Raw genomic sequence first — 24081 nt, 5'->3', positions numbered from 1 at the left:
TGACCGGGCGGGAGAGGCCACTTCCCAGGTTCCCGTCCGCTGCACCTGGGGAGGCGGGCAGCCCGGGACCGGGGTGCCCACGTGGGTAATGAGTGCAGTTTGGGTGAAGACCTAGTGTAGCCTTTAACTCGCGGGCAATGCCCGTTTCTTAACTCTCCTGATGTCAGGTGGTATGATTATCCCCACTGTCAAGAGTTCTGATGAATTCAGGCACGGTTCTCTCCCCTCTGCCTGGAGCAGGTGTTTATCGTTCAACCCCAGAATCTTCCCTCCACCTGGGCTCCGCCATTATTCCTCCACCCTGTGACGCCTCCAACCCCCTCGCCCGACTGAAGACAAAACCGCTAGCCTAAAACTTTGCACTCTCTATGCTCCTCGCTACCAATTGCTCTCATTCCTCTTCTAACAAAGTTCTAAAAAGAATAGCGCATATTTGCTCCCTGCGTCAGTCACCCTCTACCCATAGTAGTAGTATCACTCCCACTCCTTCTCCCCCAGCAGAGACCTAAAATTGCTCTCTTGGGCTTCCCTGGTGGCGCTAGTGGTTGAGAGTCCGCCTGCCAACGCAGGGGACACGGGTTCGTGCCCCGGTCTGGGAGGATCCCACATGCCACGGAGCGGCTGGGCTCGTGAGCCATGGCCGCTGAGCCTGCGCGTCCGGGGCCTGTGCTCCGCAACGGGAGAGGCCACAGCAGTGAGAGGCCCGCGTACCGAAAAAAAATAATAAATTGCTCTCTTCACAGAGGTTTCCACTGAGCTCCCACCCTCCAAATTCAAGTACAGTTGGCAGGCATTCATAATCTCTTTGAGATTTGACAAATTGATATTGCCTCTCTCACCTTTTTATTTTTCCACGTATTTAAGTAATGTATTCTGATTAAAGAAAGTTGTTACAAATTGTCCTAAACCCAAAACACAACAGTAGTTAATACTTTGATATATTTCATCCATTTTTTATGCAGAGGTTTCAATTCCTTAGTTGTAATCCTTATGCTCCTACCATTTGCTTTTAACCATGCATGTGTTGCATATTGCTGTATGAAGAGATCATTTTAATGGCTGAAAACTCAAGTGTGTGCCATATTTTTATGCATTTATTTCACTAATCATCATTAAATTTTAATTTGTTGACAATTATTTACTCTTCTATTATGCACAAAACTTTCTCTTCTGTATTTGGAATTCTTTCCATTGGATAATTTCCCATAGAGAGGTTACTGATTGAACAGTCATGCATATTTTTAAAGTTCTCCAGAGCTGTGAAACCTGCAGCTTTCCAAGAGTGTACAGATTAACATTTACACTAACAATATCTGCTTCGTTCCATGCTCATCGTTATATGGTATTGTTTCTTAAAGTTTATTTTTGCCATTTTAATAAGTGTGGAGTGATATCACCTGGTTTGTATTAGTTTTGGTATCTGCTTAAGTTTGAACATTTTCTGAAATACTTGTTAGCTATTTTCCCCCTGTCTGAAAAGGTTATTTACAATCATTTTATTTCAGTGCTTTTTCTAATATATTTGTATTATGTCTTTTGGTGATATGAACCTTTTTAAAACCATATTTTAGAGGGGACTGTAGAAGACTGCATAAAACATAAATGTGCATCTTAGTGAATGCTAACCCAGTGATATCCATGTGAACCATCACCAGGTCAAGGAATAGAAGATTACTATTACCATACCACACTCTACTAACGTGTTACCATTACTGTAGAGTGCCCAAGAGCCCGGGGGAAGCTTCCTGATTACAAATCCCTCCCTCCCTGCAGAGGTAACACTAAACCGATTTTTATGGTAGTTACTTCCTCACCCCAGCCCATTTTTAAAATATGGCTTTAACACTTACACATACATCCATAAACAGTATCCCAGTTTCGTTTTCTATTTTTTGGTTTTGATATTTTTATAAATGGAATTATATGGTATATAATCTTTTGGGGTTTGACTTCTTTCAGTGATTATGTTTGTGTGATTCATCCTAGTGGCATGTAACTACAGATCATATATTTTCATTGCTCCATAGGATTTCATTCTATGAATTTACCAGTTTATTTGTTGGTTCTACTATAGGTTTGCTCTTGGATCTTTTCCAGTGCTTAGGAATTACAAACAATGCTGTTATGGCTCTTTTCGTATGTCTCTTGGCATATACCTGCACACACACATTTCTGTTAGGTATAATATATTCTGAGGACTGTAGTTGCTAGGCCATCGTGTATGCATAAATCCAATTTAAAAACAACCATCTTATTTTAGAATAGTTTTAGATTTATAGAAAAAACAGTTCTCGTGCACCCATCACCCAACTTCCCCTATTTTTAACATCTTGTATTACTAACGTATATTTGTAACAACTAAAGCAATTAATTAAAACTATTAATTCACACTTAGTTCAGATTTCACTGCTTTTTTTTCCTAGTACTCTTTCTGCCCTTGGATCCTTTCTAGGATACCATATTATCAATACTTTTAGGCATCTTGTCTCCTTAGTCTCTGCTGGTCTGTGACAGTTTCTCAGTCTTTCCTTGTTTTTAATGACCTCGACATTTTTGAGAGTTACTGGCCAGGTATTTTGTAGCATTTCATTTAGGTTTGTCTAAAATTTTCCTCGTGGTTAGACTGGGATTATGGATTTAGGGGAAGAATATCACAGTGGTTATATGCCATTCTCATCAAATCACATCAGTGGTACACACTGTCGACAGTGACTTATGGTTGATGATATTAACCTTGCTCACCAGGCTAGGGCAGAGTTTGTCAGGTTTCTCCACTTAGCAAATCACTAAGAATGATCCACACTCCTGGGTGGGCGTGGGCTGGGGTTAAGATCCACCTCCTGGAGGAAGGAATAGCTACATAAAGTATTTGGAATTCTTCTGTAAGTAAGATTTGTCTCTTTCCCCCCATTAATTTATTCATTCAGTCATTTATCTATATCAGTACAGACTTATGAACATTTGCTTTACACTTTAGGTTATAATACATTACTTACTTTTGCCATTGGGAGCTCTTCTGGGTTGGTTCTTGTATCTTTTTGACCTACCTCATCCTTTTCTTTTCCTTACTTTCTGGCATAACAAGAAGCTTTAGACTCAGTTTGTATCCTCCCAGCTCTAGAATCAGCAGTTTCTCCAAGGAGCCCTCATTCCTCTTATTGGAGAATGGTATTAGAAACCAAGATCTGGGTCTGGGTGCGTACCTCCAATTTTACTAGTTAATGCCAACAGTTCTAAAGTGGTTTTACTGATTTAAAATTCAACTCATTATTTGTCAAATTTCCTAAAAATATTTGCTGTTTTCAGTTTACCTTTTGTGTTTGAATTCCTATGGACAAGAATTTTTAATTTCAACATAGTTAACAATGTATCTCTTGATTCTTGATCATTTCCCTTATTGTGTCCAAGCTGGTAAGTTCCTCCTTTTCTAAGGAGTAATGAATATGCTCTGCTTTCCTCCCTCTTGTCTGAAGTATTAACAATGTTCTGATTTAGGTATCTGAGATTTATTCTGAGGATACTAATTTTTGTCTGAATGGTTTACAAGTTGTCCTAATAATCTACACTGAATGCTTCCCTTCCCAATTATGATGTTTCTTCTGTCATACATTACAGTCTCATGGGAATGCCTTTTTCTGAGCTATCTGCTCTGTTTCTTTGATTTGTTATGGTAATGTCATAGAGAAGGGCTGATGAGTTGTGTACGAAGGGGTAGAGGGTAAGGCTTTGGAATTGGTTTCAACTGGGGCAATTTGCTGTCCTGGGAGGATCTAGCAATGTCTGAAGACATTTTGTTTGTCACAACTGTGGGAGATTGAGGGTCCTAACGGCATATAGTGGGTAGAGGCCAGGAAGGCTGCTGAACATTCTACTATGCACTTACAGTATCCCCCAAATAAAGAATTATCTGGCAAAAAATGTTAATAGTGGTGAGGTTGAGAAACTGCTATAGGAGATTACAGTGGCCCAAGAAAGGAAATCAGACAGGAATGTATGAAAAGGGTGGGAATATCCTATTTCCTAGATAAAATGTAACTTCTCCAAGACCTTCTCATCTCTACCCTTTATGGAAAAGAATTCCTCCTTCCTTTGTGTTCTGGAAGTGCTAGAGCTCAGAGGACCGCCATTATATATTTAGAGGTCTTCCCTTTCCCCTAGCCCGGTGTTCAGCACGGGGTCAGATATCAGAGCATAGCCACACAGATTTCATTAAATCTGAATTCCCAGTGTCTGGGAAAATAAAGTGAAATTAGAAGGCAGGTGGTACCTTAGTAGAAAGAGAATGAATTTTGTAGTCTGATAAGCTACTTGTCAACTCTGTAACCTGGGCAAGCTTCTTAATTTCTGAGTCCCTGTATCTGTAAAATGTGGATAAAACCAAACTTTTGGGACTAGAGAAAATTTTCATAAAGAACCTGTCACAGTAGATCCTCAACAAATATGGTAATTATTAATATGTGCTGAGTGAATAATTTATTTTGAACAAATATCTTTTCATTATTATAGGTGGTAAAATTTTACATCAATAAGTTTGCAAATTGAAGTAGATCCTCTTAGGCCATGGGTTCCCATTTTAGTTCAGAACATTTTGGAATTTATGAATGCCGTCGCAGAAGAGGAGCCACACCAGACAACATCTGTTTTCCTCTTCCCAAAAATGTAAACAAAGGAAGACCACAAAATTAAAAAAAAAAAAAATTCCTTCAAGAACAGCATAAAACCTTTGGGAAGGAAGCCAAAGTATAATGTACTCTCTGTCAGAGTTGTAGATATCATATAGTAGAAACCCAGTAGGATTCAGAACTTACAGATCTTGGCTCAAAGTTTCACCTAGAAAGGCAGGAGGAAAATGAAGGAAGTATGGGATATGATGAGAGCCAAGGGGGGACAAAATATCAACAATTAAGGCATTGTTAAAATAGTAGTATATGTATGGCACCCTGTAAATTAGGTGCATGTGTTATCTTCCAGTCCTTGTGGAGGTAGGTACTGTTATTTTTCCTGCTTACAGATATGAAAATTGAATTTTAAAATGGGTTTTACAAAAGGGTGGTCATTGGTCTGAGCTATGTCAGTGGGATTGTGGTAGCAACAGTTAGATTGCAGGGGACTGAGGAGCTATAATACGTAAAGTATAGAAGACTGAGGACGTTTGGCTCTGAAGATGAAGGGGATATGAAGTGAAGGAAGCATTCGTAAAAGACTAAAGTGGACTTGGGCATGTTTCAATGCTAATGGGAAGGACTTAGAAGACAGGGAGAAGTTGAGGCTAGAGAAGTGAAGAGAGATTTCTGATGGATTAAGTCCCTTAATAATTCCTGACTCTAATGAGCTTCAGGGGTGAAGGAATGAGCTATAGAAAAGGGGCTAGAGCCACCTTCTTTTGTTACAGGAAAGAAGAAAGAAAAGATAGGCTCCCATGCAGTGATAACTGTATATTACATGTCACATTTTCCCTCACCTACCGTATTTTATATGTTCTGGAGGAATTTCAGTATTCCTTTGAAGTTTCCTCAAATTTTCTCCTTTTTGCTTCTTTAAAAAAAAATTACTGGGCTTCCCTGGTGGCGCAGTGGTTGAGAGTCCGCCTGCCAATGCAGGGGACACGGGTTCGTGCCCGGTCCGGGAAGATCCCACATGCCGCGGAGCGGCTGGGCCCGTGAGCCATGGCCGCTGAGCCTGCGTGTCTGGAGCCTGTGCTCCGCAACGGGAGAGGCCACAACAGTGAGAGGCCCGTGTGCCGCCAAAAAAAAAAAAAAAAAATTACTATGGAACCTGTTTTGGCCAGATCCTAATCTATAATCTAGATTATTTCTGCAGTCCAGTCAAAACAAACAAAACCCTAAAACAGCCGATAGCTCACAGGTTACTGTAGGAGAAAGTCCTGATTTACTTTGTAATTTTCAGATAATTCACCTTCTGTTTAAGAAGTAAAATCTCCCTCTGTACATCTTTACTTGTCCCATCAATCTTATCCAATCCCATTGGCAAGAGTAGGGGGTGGCATATGAAAGGCTGGAAAGGAGAGGGGGTTGGAGAAAGATCTAGGTTGAGTTCTAGCTGTACCACTTACTAGCTCTGTCTCTTTAGGCAAATCACTGAAGAGGAGACGAGGAACTTGAAGATACGGTTTAAATGATTGCAGTACCCGTGCTAAATAAGAAATTGAGTAAGGCTCTTAAGATGGCTGATAAATAAGAGGAAAACAGAGGGCTCAAAAGACTAGGATTTGATAGCATTTGAAGAACAGTCACCATGGGAGTGAAGGCTTGAAACTGCTCTATTAACTGGAAGGTATTAGTTTAAGAGTTTAATTAATTTAAGGGACTCTGCAGAGTTTGGGTAGCTGCTGATGATAAAGTGTAAGTGAGAGCATCAGAGTGAAATGCTAGAGTGGAATGAGGTCATAGGGGTTGAGGTGGGGGAGAATGCTGTTTGGGAAGGGCTTTAACTTTGAGCTCACCCAGAATAATTGTGGTGTTGGGGAGTGGATGTGAAAGTAGCTTGTGAGCTAAGAATGCAGGTCTTCAGGGACTAGTATGGATTTGTGACCAGAGATGACATGACAAGAGGTAAATGGTGATATATGCCAATGGTGACACATGTGCTTCAAGAGTAATGATGGGGGTACAATAACAACGTTTTATAGGCTGAGATGTATGTTGGGTGTTGGTGGGGGAGAGAGAGAATGAAGAAATTTGCCAATACGTAGTAGGAGCCTGTTCTGAGCCAGCTGATATAGGAACTCTACCTTATTTAATCCATACCACAGTCCTCTGAGATTGGTTCTGATATCCTTGCTTTGCAGAAGAGTAATGAGAGATGAATTGCCTTTCTTTATTACTTACAGCTCATAAGTGTGGGACTGGGAGTAACTCTTGGGAAGGTGGAAGAATCATAGATTGGTCTATATTAGAAGAATGTTTTTATGATAGAAAATGTATTACAGTGGACAGGAAGTCAGTACTGAGCCTGATACAGTAGGCTTCAATACAGGTTTGTTGAATTAATATATGTTTTTAGAGGTATTTCATTTTCTAAACTTACTTTTCCATAGGCCCCATTTATTCCACATTCTTTTGATTATTTTTTCCCCACTGAAGCTTGAATATTGATCCCTGGACAAGATGACAGATTTGTCATCTTCCTCCTTCTTTTCTGATTTGGGGCTGCTACTGTATTTGGAGGAGCTAAACAAAGAGGAATTAAATAGATTCAAGTCACTCCTAAAGAGTGAGACCACGGGACCTGGATCCTGCAGGATACCCTGGTCTGAAGTGAAGAAGGCCAAGCGGGAGGATTTGGCTAACTTGATGAACAAGTACCATCCAGGAGAGCAGGCCTGGGGGGTGGCTCTCAAAATCTTTGGCAAGATGAACCTGAAGGATCTGTGTGAGAGAGCAAACGCAGAGATCAACTGTGAGTGATGCTGGACACACTTCTACAGGTGGAAAGAAGGAAGTGGTTCCTGGAGCCCATTGGTTCTATGAGAGGGACTTGGGGATTAAACCATTCTGTGAGACACAGGCTCCATGGTACTCAAGTACGTTGGATTGTTTGAGGAACACTAAACAGGCTGGAGGGTTCTGAGTACTGTTATTCAGCCTGGCTCCTTAATTGGGGGTAATTCATCCATCTTGTACCAATTAGAATGATTAAAGGAATTGAGTGAAAAGAATTGCCCCATCTAGTGCTCCTTTGCCTAAACTACAAATAAAGTCATAGGTTGGCCTAAATTTTGAGGACACTCAAATATGACCTTAAATCTTTGCTGAAATATGAGGAATGGGCAAAAAATTATTAAAGGACATAAGGCAAAACAGTAGTTTTAGTCATTCCCAGGCGTGAAATTCTGTAGACATCTAAAATTCCTCCTTTGTATACAAGGCTTTAGAGCTCCAAAATGTATATCCATTCTTTCTTTTTTTTTTTTTTTTTTGCAGTACGCGGGCCTCTCACTGTTGTGGCCTCTCCCGTTGCAGAGCACAGGCTCTGGACGCGCAGGCCCAGCAGCCATGGCTCATGGGCCCAGCCGCTCCGCGGCATGGGGGATCTTCCCGGACCGGGGCACAAACCCATGTCCCCTGCATCGGCAGGCAGACTCTCAACCACTGCGCCACCAGGGAAGCCCCATTATTTCTTTTGAGCCTCACCATATCCTTGTGAGGTCAGTACAGTCGAGGAAACTTAGGCTTAGACTAGACTACTTGCCTTAGAGTTACAGGGTGGGAAGCATGGCAAGAGGTATCATGCTTCAGTGTTGTTCACACCACATCACTTCACCCTCAGCTGAGCTGGTGGAGTCTGAGGCCTTGTTGGCTCTAGCTTCTTAAACCCAGATGATCATAGAATTGGACACTGAGGAAACTTCTGGCCCCTGTTCTGGCCATCACTAAATTCTCCTTGTTTTTGGTAAATCTCACGATCCTTTTGGAACCTGTTGCAGGGACAGCCCAGACTGAGACCAGAGGACACTGGGGCCAGAGAGGTACAAGGTGATCAGGAAGCAGTGCTGGGTAAGTAGATGGACTTTTTGTCAGATTTGGGAGGTTTGTGCTTTTGAAGCATCATGGGAGAAAGTTATCTCCCAGGGGACCTTTGTTCAACCCTTGTTAACTTCTTGCAATATCCTACCTGTTCTGTGATTATTGTTCAAAAAGAGTTGACAAAACTGGCTCTCTGGACAAAGTCAGAAACAGAACCATGTTAATTCAGAGCCTCAAAAGAGCAGTATTTGGAAATGGCCAGTCAAAAATTGACAGTCTGATGAACAAAGGTATCTTGATATCTTGTTTTATAGACTGAAGAGTCCCTGAGCTGACAGGGATTATTTGGCTTTTTGTGTCTCCTCTCTTCCATTAGAAATGATGCTGTAGGGACTTCCCTGGTAGTCCAGTGGTTAAGACTTTGCCTTCCAATACAGCAGGTATGGGTCTGATCGCTGGTCGGGGAGCTAAGATCCCACATGCCTTGGGGACAAAAAAACCAAAACATAACACAGAAGCAATACTGTAACAAATTCAGTAAAGACTTTAAAAATGGTCCACATCAAAAGAAAAATGTTTATATAAGCAGCTCATGCAGCTCAATATTAAAAAAACAAACAACCCAATCAAAAAATGGGCAGAATACCTAAGTAGACATTTCTCCAAAGAAGACATACAGATGGCCAAGAAGCACGTGAAAAGCTGCTCAGCATCATTAATTATTAGAGCAAATCAAATCAAATCAGATCAAATTAATGCAAATCAAAACTACAGTGAGGTATTACCTCATACCAGTTAGAATGGGCATTATCAGAAAATCTACAAACAACACATGCTGGAGAGGGTGTGGAGAAAAGGGAACCCTCTTGCACTGTTGGTGGGAATGTAAATTGATACAGCCACTATGGAGAACAGTATGGAGGTTCCTTAACAAACTAAAAATAGAATTACCATATGACCAAGCAATCCCACTGCTGGGCATATACCCAGAGAAAACCATAATTCAAAAAGAGTCATGCACCCCAGTGTTCATTGCAGCACTATTAACAATAGCCAGGTCATGGAAGCAACCTAAATGCCCATCAACAGACGAATGGATAAAGAAGATGTGGTACATATATACAATGGAATATTACTCAGCCATAAAAAGGAACAAAATTGGGTCACTTGTAAAGATGTGGATGGATCTAGAGACTATCGTACAGAGTGAAGTAAGTCAGAAAGAGAAAAACAAATATCGTATATTAACACATATATGTGGAATCTAGAAAAATGGCACAGATGAACCAGTTTGCAAGGCAGAAATAGAGACACAGATGTAGAGAACAAACATATGGACACCAAGGGGGGAAAGTGGCGGGGGGGGTGGTGGTGGTATGATGAATTGGGCTATTGGGATTGACATGTATACACTGATGTGTATAAAATAGATAACTAATAAGAACCTGCTGTGTAAAAAATAAATTAATTAAAATTTTTTTAAAAAGAAATGATGCTGTAATTGAGTTCCAGGATGGTGACAACTAGTCTGTGTAAAATGTTATTTCTAGGACCAGGTTTTCTCAGTCTTAGTTCAATACCATTTCCAGTCCCCCTACTTTGTTTTGAATTCTATATGGCTGAATTCTAGGTTATATAAATTGAATTATAATACAAAGAAAACTGGACCAGCTTAGCTCAGCTATGCTGCTTTCTAATGGGCTACATTATTTCATTCAAGAAATAATTGAGAACCTATTTTATTCTAAGCACTAATAAATAAAAATGTCTTATTGTATTAAATGATTTTGAAGATAAGTTCCTGCTTGGACCTTAATTTCTGATACAATATAAGGAAGCTTATTTTTGTGGTATAACTGATCATAAATTTAGGAAACCAAGGTTCTACCTCCATAGAAATTTACTTTGGAAAATTTGGAAGATAGATAAAAGTATAATGAAGATAGTAAAGATCATCCTTATAATCTCAATTTTTTAAAAGTACAGCACTGTATGATATTATACCATAAAAAGAAAGAGTATCTGACTTCTAATACCATACCTTCCCCTGGGGGAGAACTAAGCATAATTTAGTGGGATATGAACTTTGTTAGATGTTTGCACTGAATGCCCTAGTAGAACAAAGAAAAGAATTATATGCTTTAAAAACTAAAGTAATTCCAGCTTGAGATATGTGCTGTGAATGGAAAATATACTGTGTTCTGAGAATGTACAAAAGAGAGAACTATCTATCTTTGGAGTTCAGAGAAGTCTTCCCAGAGATAGTGACATTTAAATTGAGCTCTAAAGAAGGAATCAGACTGAACTAGGGAAAGATGTAACTATATTTTCATTCTACTTGGACACTTGGGAATTTCTTTTCTTTTCTTTAAAATATTCTTCAGGCTATGCTTCAATGTTCATTTCTTTCTTTCTTTTTCTTTTTTAGTTTGTACCTCTCCCTCACCTATTTCTAAATTCCTCCCATCTCCCACCCCTCTGGCAACCACCTGTTTTTCTCTGTATCTATGACTCTGTTTCTGTTTCATTATGTTTTTTAGATTCTACATATAAGTGAACTTGTACAGTATTTGTCTTTCTCTGTCTGACTTACTTCACTTAGCATAACACCCTCTAGGTCCACCCATGTTGTCACAAATGGCAAGATTTCATTCCTTTTTATGGCTAATATTCCATTGTGTATATATACCACAGTTTCTTTATCTGTTCATCTGTTGAAGGGCACTTAGGTTGCTTCCATATCTTGGCTGTTGTAAATAATGCTACAATAAACATAAGGGTGCATATATCTTTTTGAATTAGTGTTTTCATTTTCTTTGGCTAAATACCCAGGAGTAGAATTACTGTATCGTATGGTAGTTCTGTTTTCAATTTTTTGAGGAACCTTCTTACTGTTTTCCATACTGGCTGTACCAACTTACATTCCCACCAACAGTGCCTGAGGGTTCCATTTTCTCCATATCCTCGCCAACACCTGTTATTTGTTGTCTTTTTGATAATAGCCATTGTGACAGATGTGGGGTGATATCTTATTGTGATTTTGATTTGTATTTTTCTGATGATTAGTGATGTTGAGAATCTTTTCATATGCTGTTGCCCATCTGAAGTCATCTTTGAAAAAATGTCTATTCAGGTCCTCTGCCCATTTTTCAATAGGTTTTTTTTAAAAAATAAATTTATTTATTTTGCTGCATCAGGTCTTTGTTGCTGCACGTGGGCTTTTCTCTAGTTGTGGCGAGAGGGGCTACTCTTCGTCGCAGTGCACGGGCTTCTCATTAGGTGGCTTCTCTTGTTGCAGAGCATGGGCTCTAGGCGCACGGGCTTCAGTACTTGTGGCACTTGGGCTCAGTAGTTGTGGCTCGTGGGCTCTAGAGCACAGGCTCAGTAGTTGCGGCGCACGGGCTTAGTTGCTCCGCAGCATGTGGGATCTTCCCGGACCAGGGCTCGAACCCATGTCCCCTGAATTGGCAGGCGGATTCTTAACCACTGTGCCACCAGGGCTTTTTTTTAATGTTGTGTTGTATGAGCTCTTTGTGTAGTTTGGCTATTAACACATTAATGGATATAGTATTTGCAAATATCTTCTCCCATTCAGTAGATGGCCTTTTTGTTTTGTTGATAGTTTCACTGTGCAAAAGCTTTTTATTTATTTATTTATTTACTTATTGAAGTATAGTTGATGTACAATATTATATAAGTCACAGGTGTACGATATAAGAATCATAATTTTTAAAAGTCCATTTATTGTTATAAAATATTGGCTATATTCCCCGTGTTGTACAATATATCCGTGTAGCTTATTTTGTATGTAATAGTTTGTACCTCTTAATCCCATACCCCTATAGTTCCCCTCCCCCCCAACTGGTAACCATTAGTTTGTTCTCTGTATCTGTCAGTCTGCTTCTTTTTTGTTATATTCATTAGTTTGTTGCATTTTTTTAGATTCCACATATAAGTGATATTATATCTTTCTCTTTGTGACTTATTTCGCTTAGCATAATACCCTCAAATGCAAAAGCTTTTTTAAAAAAAAAACTTTTTAGTTCGATGTAGTCCTATTGTTTACTTTTGCTTTCATTTCCTTTGCCTGAGGAGGCATATCCAAAATAATATTGCTAAGACCAGTGTCAAAGAGCATACTGCCTATGTTTTCTTCCAGAAGTTGTATGGGTTTAGGTCTTAACAGTTAAGTCTTTTTAAAAAAATTTTTATTGGAGTATAGTTGATTTAAAATGTTGTGTTTCTACTGTACAGCAAAGTGATTCAGTTATACATATACATATATCCACTCTTTTTTAGATTCTTTTCCCATATAGGTTGAGTTCCCTGTGCTCTACAGTAGGTCCTTATTAGTTTTCTATTTTATATACAGTAGTGTGTATATGTCAATCCCAATCTTCCAATTTATCCCTCCCCCACCCTTTCCCCCCTGGTAACCATAAGTTTGTTTTCTACATCTGTGACTCTATTTCTGTTTTATAAATAAATTCATCTGTACCATTTTTATAGATTCCACATTTAAGCGATATCATATAATATTTGTTTTTCTGTGTCTGACTTACTTCACTCAGTATGGCAATCCCTAGGTCCATCCGTGTTGCTGCAAATGACATTGTTTCATTCTTTTTTATGGCTGAGTAATATTCCATTGTATATATGTACCACACCTTCTTTATCCATTCCTTTGTCGATGGACATTTAGGTTGCTTGCATTGCATTTAAGTCTTTAATCCATTTTGAGTTTATTTTTGTATATGGTGTGACAAAGTAGTCTTTTGCATGTCAGCTGTCTACTTTTCCCAACACAATTTATTGAATAGGCTCTCTTTTCTCAATTATATATTCATATTTCCTTTGTTGTAGATTAATTGACCATATAAGTATGGGTTCATTTCTGGGCTCTCTTTTCTGTTCCATTGTTCTGTGTGTCTGTTTCTGTGTTAGTACCATACTGTTTTGATTACTGTAGTATAGTCTTAAGTCAGGGATTATGATACCTCCAGCTTTGTTTTTCTTTTTCAAGATTGTTTTTGCTATTTGGGGTCATTTGTGTTTCCATACAAATTTTAGATTGTTCTGGTTCAGTGAAAAATGCCCTTGGTATTTTGATTGGGATTGCATTGAATCCGTAGGTTGCCTTGGGTAGTATGGTCACCTCCACTTTCTGGAGAGTTTTTTTCCTAAATGGATGTGAATTTTGTCAGAAGCTTTTTTGGCATCTATTGAAGTGATCGTATGATTTTTATTATTTAATTTGTTAATGTGGTGAATCACATTGATTGATTTCCAGATACTGAAATCTCCTTGGGGATAAATTCCACTTGATCATGGTGTATGATCCTTTTAATGTATTGTTGAATTTGGATTGCTAGTGTTTTGTTGAGGATTTTTGTGTCTGTGTTCATCAGTGATATTGGCCTGTAATTCTCTTTTTTTGTGATATCTTTGTCTGGTTCTGGTGAGAGGGTGATTGTGGCCTCATAGAATGAGTTTGGGAGTATTCCTTCCTCTGCAATTTTTTGGAATAGTTTCAGAAGGATAGGTGTTAACTCTTTTCTAAATGTTTGATAGAATTCTCCTATGAAGCTATCTGGTCCTGAACTTCTGTTTGTTGGGAGTTTTTTATCACAGTTTCAATTTCAGTACTTATGTTTGGTCTGTTCATATTTTCTATTTATTCCTGGTTCAGTCTTGGGAGATTGTACCTTTCTAAGAATTTGTCCATTTCTTCCAGATTGTCCATTTCATTGGCATATAGTTGCTCGTGGTAGTCTCTTATTCTTTGTATTTCTGCAGTGTCCATTGTTAACTTCTCCTTTTTCATTTCTAATTTTATTGATTTGAGCCCTCTCCCTGTTTTTTTTGATGAGTCTGGCTAAAAGTTTATCAATTTTGTTTATCTTTTCAAAGAACCAGCTTTTAGTTTCATTGATCTTTGCTGTTGTTTTCTTCATTTCTATTTCATTTATTTCTGCTCTGATCTTTATGATTTCTTTCCTTCTACTAACTTTGGGTTTTGTTTGTTCTTCTTTCTCTAGTTGCTTTAGGTGTAAGGTTAGGTTGTTTATTTGTGATTTTTCTTATTTCCTGAGTTAAGACTGTATTGCTAGAAACTTCCCTCTTAGAACTGCTTTTGCTGCATCCCATAGGTTTTAGATCATCGTGGTTTCATTTTCGTTTGTCTCTAGGTATTTTTTTATTTCCCCTTTGATTTCTTCATTGACCCATTAGTTGTTTAGTAGCATATTGTTTAGCCTCCATGTGTATGTGTTTTTTAGTTTTTTTCTTGTAGTTGTTTCTGTGTCTGTTTCTGTGTATTAGGTAGGTCAGTTGTGCTTCCTAATCTTGGGGAAGTGGCTTATTTAGGAGCTGACCTGAGGCCCAGTAGCACACTTCCCTCTGGTCAACAGAGTTATATGCTCTAGTGGTGACTCCTGTCTGGGCTGCATGGGCCCTTCTGTTGTGGCAGGGCTACAACAGGCCACATGCCTACTGTGGGCACACAGGTAGGCATGGCTGGCCCCTGGCCTGGTTGCTAGGCCCTGCCTAGTGCAGAGGCTGCTGGCTGCTGGTGGAGCTGGTCCTGGAGCAGCTGGCTGCATGGCCTGGGGGGTCCCTGTCCTGGTGCTGTCCCGCTGGTGAGTGGGGCTGGGCCATGGGTGGCCGGCTGCAGGCCCAGGGTTCCCAGAGCTGGTGTTGACCTGCTATTGGGTGGGGTTGGGGCGTGGTGTGACTGGCTGCACGGTCTGGGCTGACCTGTTGGTTGGTGGGGCCGGATCACAAGGTGGCTGGCTTTGGGAGTACAGGGGTGCCAGGACTGGACCAGTCTGTCCTGGCACCCCTGGGTGGAGCCAGGTCCAGAGGTGACTGGCTGTGGCACTCTGAGGGGTTCCAGGGCTAGTAATGACCCACTAATGGGCAGAGCCAGGTTTGGGGTGGTAGATGAGGGAGGTTCTGGGGCCAGTACTGACCCACTGGTGGTTGACGCTGGATTCCAGGGATGCTGGCTGAGGGGCCTAAGATATCTTGGAGCTGGTGTGTCCACCCGCTGGTAGGCAGGGTCCAGGGACTGGTGTCTGCCCACTGGTGGGGGTCTGGGGGATGGGTCCTGGGCCAGCTGGGATGCTCAGGGGGGCCTACGGCTTCTATCGGCTTGCTGGTGGGTGAAGCTGTGTCCCTACGTGGTTGCTGCTTGGTCTGGGGTGCCCCAGGACTGGTGCCAACCAGCTGGTGGGCAGGGCTGGGTCCTGGTGCTAATGAGCTAGGGGAAGGACTCCAAAATGGCTCTTGGCAGCACCAGTGTCCTCGTGGTAGAAGGAACTCCCCAAACAGCTGCCATCAGTGTCTGTGTCCCATGGGTGAGTCCCAGTTGCCTCCTGCCTCTCTGGGAGGCTTTCCAAGATCAGATACTAGGTCTTACCCGAGCTCCTTTCAAATCACTGCTTTTACTCTGGGTCTCAACATGTGAGATTTTGTATGTGCCCTTTAAGAGCAGAGTCGTGTTTCCTACAGCCCTCTGGCTCTCCTGAAAGTAAGCCCTGCTGCCTTCGAAGCCAAACGTTCTGTGGGCTCATCTTCCCAGTGCAGGACCCCAAGGGTGGGAAGCTCGATGTGGGGCTTAGCCGTCTTGCTCCTTGGGGAGAATGTCTGCAACTGTTCATGTCCACTAATGGTTTATCTGTATAAAGCGGATGATTTTGATCTGTAGATTCAGATCTGTGTTCAGTTCCTATCTGGGTATTATTGTTAATTGTTGCCTGTGTTCTCCTTTTATCTGGATGATGGCTCTGTTCTCTACATACATCCTCTTTTTTCTCTGTAGAATAGAAGTACAGGGAAGAGAAAAAGTATTTCTGGAACGAATCTAATTTTTATTTTCCATCATTAATTTCTGCATTGTGGGTTCTGTTTTTTCAGTTTATAATGTGGGTTTTAAATCTACAAGAATATTTTTGTTTTATTTACATTCTTTTCTCATTTAAACCAGCTGTACTTTGATTTCAGCATGTGTCACTTCCTGGTCCTACTCTAAGTGCAATATTCTTAAGATTGAAAATCATAGAATTAATTCTGATCATGTGTATCTTCTGGCTCCCTTCTAACTGATTTAGGTGATGGAGCAGAATACAGAGTTCAAATAAGGGAAACATTTTGCATCATGTTAGATAAGAACCATTTGCTTGGAGAATCTGAAAACTTCTGTCATGAAATTGCTCAGGAAGGCCGAGAACTGTTGGAACGTTTGTTTGATGAGGATGTCAGAACAGGTGAGCAGCCTGTTCTGCTGATCCTTCAGGGGGCTGAGGGAGTTGGGAAGACAACCTTGGTGAGAATGGTGATGTTAGACTGGGCACAGGGCAGCCCCTACCAGCAGAAATTCACCTATGTTTTTTATCTCAATGCAAGAGAAATGAACCAGTTGAGAGAGAGAAGCTTTGCTCAAATGATATCAAAGGACTGGCCCTGCACAGAAGGCCCCATTGAAAGGATTCTGTCCCAGCCGAGTAGTCTCCTTTTTATTACTGATAGTTTTGATGAACTGAACTTTGCCTTTGAGGAACCTGAGTGTGTGCTGTGTACAGACTGGACCCAGGTACACCCCATGTCCTTCCTCATGAGTAGTTTGCTGAGAAAAGTGAAGCTCCCTGAGTCGTCCTTATTGGTGACGACAAAACTCACAGCTTGTAAAAAAACATAGGTAAAAAACATAGGTAAATTTCTGCTGGTACAGGTTGCCCTACCTCAGGGTTGCCACACCTCAGATCATCAAACATTAGATTCTCATAAGGACCTTGAAATCTAGGTGCCTCGCATGTGCAGTTCACAGTAGGGTTTGCGCTCCCATGAGAATCTAATGCCGCAGCTGATCTGACAGGAGGCGGAGCTCAGGTGGTAATGCGAGCAATGGGGAGCGGCTGTAAATATAGCTGAAGTTTTGCTCGCTTGCCCACCTGCCGCTCACCTCCTGCTCTGCATCCCGGTTCCTAACAGGCCACGGACCAGTACCAGTCCATGGCCCAGGGGTTGGGGACCCCTGGTTTAAATGTTTAAGCCCTAACTTTTTAAACATAAGTAACATGGGATATAAGACAATACATTGATTTTGCTATTTTAATTTGAATAGTATGAAGAAAAAATGGTAACAGATTGTTGTAAGAATGTAATTTATTTTCTCTCTTTGAAGTTTAATTTCTTTAGATGTCTTTAGATAAACACAAATTACTAATTTTTTTTTTTTTTTTTTTGCGATGTGCGGGCCTCTCACTGCTGTGGCCTCTCCCGTTGCGGAGCACAGGCTCCGGATGCGCAGGCTCAGTGGCCATGGCTCACGGGCCCAGCCGCTCCACGGCATGTGGGATCTTCCTGGACTGGGGCACGAACCCATGTCCCCTGCATTGGCAGGTGGACTCTCAGCCACTGTGCCACCAGGGAAGCCCCAAATTACTAATTTTTAAAATATTACATTATGCCAAGTTTCTAAAATCAATTAGTAAGTTTAGAAAATATATTCAAGTTAACATTAAGGAGAGTATAGCCGCTGTTAGTAACTAAGAATTTAGCAAAACAGTATTATATCTCAAGCTTGACCCAGATAGTATAGTGTTTGTAATATTGTCTCATTCCAAGATTTATAAGATCCTAATTTATGAAGATGTTAGTTATTTATTTAACTCATTTAAATTATACACCCAGATTTATATTTATATTCTTTTAAATATTAACATAATTATAAAGCAGAAACTAACACACCATTGTAAAGCAATTATACTCCATTAAAGACGTTTTAAAAAAATAAACAATAAATATTAACATAAGTAATGATTATTTGACCTATAAGGGAACTGTAAGAGATTTAGGAAATTCTTTAGTTTAGACTTACTGTTAAAGAAATGCAAAGCCTTATGTGATCTAAGAAAACGTGTGCATTTTTATTTCTCACTTTAGTAGAATCAGGGAGAAGTCCCATAGCCATTTTAGGTCTCAAATTTTAGACCACATTGATTTATCTAATGATTTACTTTGCTTTAGAACAGGCCCAGGAAGCCTGTCTTATTAACGTAAAAGCTCTTTCTCTTGTGAGCACCATTCCTCTGGCACCTGTGGTGCATTCGGCCCATACGTGGGCAACACATAACTTCTGCAACCACACTGCTTTAGCAACAACTCCATTCTGCCATATCTCAATGTCTAGTTCATATCAGAAAAATAATCTCACACTCAACAACAAGAAATTCTTGGGCAACCTGAAAATTAAGCAGCAGGCATTTTTAGAAAAGAAAGATATATTCAGACAGCTGTTCTGAATATAATAAGAACAATAAAATCAATAAGAACAACAACAAAATAATAATTATAATGTGCTTACTTTGAAGGGGCTTTGGAAATTTTCAGCCCAGGGCCTCGTTTTAGTAGCAATATTAAGAGATTATAGGGCTGGTTCTCCAATAGGACCCAAAAGTAAGTTAATGTATCTCCTCCGTTTCGCTGGTTCATATTTAGGGATAAGTATGGAGCCACAAACCTCAGCTCTCATCTTCCCTTTTGACTGAGTCACTGGTGATTGATGTTACATATTAATATAAACGAGACAGGACCTTCAAACTCTAGGAAAAGAAGAATTCTATATATTTTTTATTACCTTAATGCATGTGAGAGGAGAGTACTGATGATCTTTTTTTCTGCTTTAACAAAATTCTTTCAATATTTGTAACATGTAGGAATTCCAAAATATCAATTTGAATATTGCAAGAGAGACACATTTTTATATAAGACAATCAAAAGTACAGACTTAAAAGCACTTAAGGGTTGTTTTCACAAGGCATAGCAACAATTTCTAAGGTCCAGGTATCTTGTAAGATTCCCTTGTTATGATAAAACAATAAAGCACAGCAAAAATGTTCTTACAAAATATTTTCTGACGTGTAATACCATCTGCTTTTCTTTGCAGATGCAAGGGAAAGAGGGAACATTTTCTTTTCATGAGGCTGAGATTTCATTCATAAAGCATCAGGAGGTCCATAGCTGAAGTTCTATTAATTGGCACAAAGAAAAGAAGAGAGTTTGAGAAGCTCAAACTTATACTATGGAAAGGATAAGAGCAAAATAGATTATGAACAAAGGGACTCGGGGGCATGTACTGTTTATATCTCCAGTTAGAAGCATTTTTTAATGTTTTCAGTACCACTTCTATTTCTTGATTCACAAATGAGCTACATTTTGTTTCATTTTTGTTTTGTGTCCAGGTATGTTGGAACATTTGCAAGTTATAGTGCCTGTTTTTAATTGATGATTATTAGTTATTACTCTTCAGGGTTCCCCCCCCAAATATATCTTGATCAAATTCAAAAGGATTAGAGCATTTAAAATACCCTTATGTAAGGCAGTATATTTAGTATACCTCGATCATACAATTTCCAGTATGTTCATTTAATCTAGGATTACAGGGGCTAAATATTTTACCCTTTGAACTCTTTCAAAACTTTTCTGACTTTTTATCATGGCAACACATGAATACAATTATTTAGACTCAATTCTGTACACTTAATTTTTAATCAATGTATACTGCTAGTTTTTGGTTTTGTTTTCTTAAACTCACCTTTCCCACTGTATAAAATCTTAGTTTTGATTCATTGCATGATTGGGTGGTACAATTTTAAACTAACGTTTTCATGCAATGTGTATGAATGATACATTTTATGACTTCCTTTATGTCCTTTGACTGTCTTCACAGATGAATGACGTGTATCTTGGTCTTAGGCCTCCACTGTGTTCTTCACACTTTGACTTTGTTACATTACTTTTTTCTAGTGTTCTAAAGAGAAGTCTAAGGATAACCTGACACTTCAACCCCTTAACTCCCTCCCACCTTCCCAGACTTTCTCACTAGTGTTCTCAGGATTTTTTTAAATTACTTTTACATTTTATTACTTTTGATCTGTGGGAAACCTTTCTTTATTCCCCTCAGAAATGATTTCTTTAAATTGGTTTTTTAAAATGATGTCAGGGCTCACTCTGTTGCACGTGCTGTCTCTGTCTCTCTTTTTTAAGAGCATCTAATAGTCATTAGTTGTAGCTCTGTTCCTATATAACTTACTTATTTTTTGTCCTCTAAATCTTTTCCCCCTTCCTTCTTGGGGAGTTTCGCATATTTATTTATATTGATTTTGCTTTTCATTTCTTCAAATTCAGATTTCAGTTCTCCATTGTTTTTTTTGTTTTGTTTTGACTCTTTTTTTTTTTTTTTTTTTGAGGCATGCGGGATCTTAGTTCCCCAACCAGGGATCGAACCTGTGCCCCTTGCGGTGGAAGCGTGAAGTCCTAACCAGTTGACCTCTAGGGAATTCCCCTGATCTCCACTTCTGATGTGGTATTCTTGTTTCACAGAGTCTTCCTATACATTTAAAATGTAAAGGAAGCCTTTCTAAGCACTTTCTTCTGTTTCCTAGTTTTCTGGGTTTTATACATGTGCTTATTTTCTGTCCCTTAGTGTAATGTTTTCTTTCTGTTAAGCTTTAATATTTTATCCACAGGTCCCATAATATTGGAGTCTCTTTTCTGTCTAGAAGAGCTCTATCCAAACATAGTTTATAAGATTTCCCTTGTTTCCCTAATTGCCTACCTGGCTGCTGATATAAACCCTTTTGTATTAATCTGCTCAGGCTCCCATAACAGAATACCCAAAATAGCACAGACTTAAACAATATAAATTTATTTCTCACAGTTCTGGAAGCTGGAAGGTCAAGATCAGGGTGCTGGCAGGGTTGGTTTCTGGTGAGGCCTCTCTCCCTGGCTTGTAGATGGCTACCTTCTCATTGTGTCCTCACATGGCCTTTTTGTGCGTGTGCTCACTCCTGGTGTCTCTTCCTCCCCTTATGGGGACATCAGTCCTATTGGATTAGGGGTCCACTCTTACAACCTCATTAACCTTAACTACCTCCTTAGAGGCCCTGTCTCTAAATAGTGTCACATTGGGCTGGGGGTAGGGCTTCAACATACAAATTTGGGGAACAATTCAGTCCATAACAACTTTTCAAAGCAAGGTGAGGTTTTCAGCCTTGAGCCATGTTCTAGGTCACCCACTGAGGTCTAATTCTGGACTGAGGAGGGAGTTTCTCCTGTTCCTACTTCTCTATACCCTGATTTTGATGTAGAGAACCAATTCTCAAGGGACTCAAGTTGATAAGTCCTTGATTAATGGGAGTAAATGGAACAATTCCAAGTTCCAGGAATGCTGCTGCCTGACTCTTCTTACCAATAGCTGATATTAGTCCCAGCCATGGTCAAAGCCCAAGTTGTCTCTAAATATGAGTCTCTGAAAATAGGGGCTCTACATGTGCTTCTTATTTTCTTCTTCTGTTTCCCTTCCTCTTTTACTTTATTTTTAGAAACCATTTTATTTTATTTCTGATTTCCTTCTCGTTTTCACTGTTAAGGACAGGGTTCCTCAGAAAACATAGGTTGGCTCCCATGAAGAAATGAGCTCCTGGCAGACAGTTTTGTGGTTGTCACAGCTTTTACGTCTGATTTCCTGCCCACCTCTATTCTGTTTCAGAAGTCAAAGAATGCAAGGATACAGCCATCCTCCAGTCCACCTTCTTCCAAGTTGTAGTTAAAGGAAATTTCTCCCAGATTAAAAAAGATTATAATGTGAAGATATTTTTAAATGCTTGCATACATATTTCGTGGGGGAGCTGGGGAGGTGGGGTTGGAAGAGACAAGCTTCCTCCCCTCCCCTCCCTAACTCTCTATCAGAGCCCTGTGCTTTAGTTAAATCATTCTCATTCTGTGTAGGGGAGCTGGATTTTCAGAACAAATCCCAAAGACTGGGAAACCACACCCTCTGGCTGGGTGAGTGGGGGTTATAATTATTCTCTGAGGAGTGGTCATTTCTATTTTCCTGTATTGTTTTCCAGCTTGGAATCAATCCAGCGACCTAACTGCGGTTTGTTGCCGAAATATCTCTAAGGCTCTCATCAGAAGCCAAAGCTTGTTATCTCTGAATCCATCAACGAATAATCTCTTGGATGACAGAGTGAAGATGTCGTGTGAGGCCTTAATGCATCCAACGTGTAACCTAGAGAGATTATCGTGAGTCTTTCTGTACTATTTTCTATAGATTCGTTTTGTTCAGTCTTGCGTAGCTTAATTATGACCTGAATGGGGAAACTGCTTGGGTCCTGACATTAATTGGCTCATTCATCAATCCTGCAAGACCTCCTCCTTTTCTTTTTCTACCTCCCTTCCTCTTTCACTTGACTTGTAGACATCTCTTTATGATGGACATCTTATTTTCATTGTTTTCGAGGCTTATCCTCTCTCCTCCTATGTTTTGTTTCATCATACCCTGTCCATAGCTGCAATGGAATTCATGATTTAAGTAGGTTTGATGAGGTTGCTTCTATAGTAGAGATGTAGGGGTTGTGAGTACCAGCTAACTTCCCTGTGAAGGAGAAGAGGATGCACTTTGGGAATTGACTGATCCCTCCCCATCTGTCTTTCTCCTTCAGCTTAGAAAGCTGTGGGCTCACGGTAGCTGGCTGTGAGGATCTCTCTGTGGCTCTCATCAGCAGTAAAAGGCTGACACGTTTATGCTTGGTGGACAGTGTCTTGGGAGATAGTGGAGTAAAGCTTATGAGTGATGCCTTGAAACATGCAGAGTGCACTCTACAGAGCCTTGTGTGAGTGTCTGCTAGTTGTCCTCCTTCCAATATAATATACATTTTGAAATATATTTAAGCTGGGAAAATATTATGGACCTATTGTGTCCCTTGCTTTTTCCCTAGAATCTTTAATGATAATGAAGATGATGAGGATGATGATATTAATAATCGCCATTTATTTTGTCCTGACTTTGTGCTGGGCCCTGCGCAAAATTTGTTTAGCCTGAACGGAAGTACCTATTGGTGTCAGATTGGCCACCTGAGTTCTAAGTGCCTCACTGAACAGGTAAGGAATGTGAGGCTTAGGAAGATTATGCAGCTTTCATAATGCTTACAAGAAAATGATGGATTTAGGACTGAAGTCCACCCATCCAACTCTATATTCTGGGCTCCAAACAGGTAAATATATATCAATATGATTAAACAAAAACCATTGAATGCGTTACGTGGTATGGCTGGATCACGGTGTGATTATACTGTTCGTTGCTGTTACGTAACTTCCTAGACGTGGAATTGACGAGTCAGAATTTTTTATTTTGTCAGATATGGTTAAACTGCCTCCAGATAGATTGTGTACATTCCCTCAGCGGGTTAGGGGCTTACATTTTTAATATCTTCACTTTGTATCTATAAGCTTCTTTATCCGTACTAATTAGATAGTTGAAAATAACTCTAAAAATGATTTGATGTTGAATATCTTTTCGAATGTTTTTGGCCTCTAGTATTCAAGGGATTGCCTCTTCATAAGGCTCAGTTTTCTCCTGGGTGTTTTCTGTTATATATGTTATGGTATTAATATCACATATACATTGTTACTATTATTTTTTATATATCGTAAATAACTTACCTGGTATTTCTAACTTTCTTTATGGTCATTTTAGGATATAGATGTTTACAACTTTTGTGTAGTCAAATTATGACTCCTCATGACTTCT

General features: G+C 39.8%; 1 protein-coding gene across 1 annotated transcript in view; it reads left to right on the top strand.

Moving 5' to 3' along the window:
- Positions 1 to 7127: 7127 nt before the first annotated feature.
- Positions 7128 to 24081, top strand: part of LOC115839530 (NACHT, LRR and PYD domains-containing protein 14) — a 44649-nt gene continuing 27695 nt past the window's right edge. The window contains 7 exon segments of the mRNA XM_060304338.1: positions 7128 to 7419; positions 8447 to 8459; positions 8461 to 8516; positions 16598 to 17170; positions 22400 to 22574; positions 22994 to 23164; positions 23270 to 23432. Of these exon segments, the coding sequence (XP_060160321.1) occupies positions 7128 to 7419; positions 8447 to 8459; positions 8461 to 8516; positions 16598 to 17170; positions 22400 to 22574; positions 22994 to 23164; positions 23270 to 23432 (1443 nt within the window).

The sequence above is a fragment of the Globicephala melas genome, chromosome 8 (assembly GCF_963455315.2).
Source record: "Globicephala melas chromosome 8, mGloMel1.2, whole genome shotgun sequence".
Taxonomy (NCBI): Eukaryota; Metazoa; Chordata; class Mammalia; order Artiodactyla; family Delphinidae; genus Globicephala; species Globicephala melas.
This window is presented reverse-complemented; position numbering and strand designations above follow the sequence as displayed.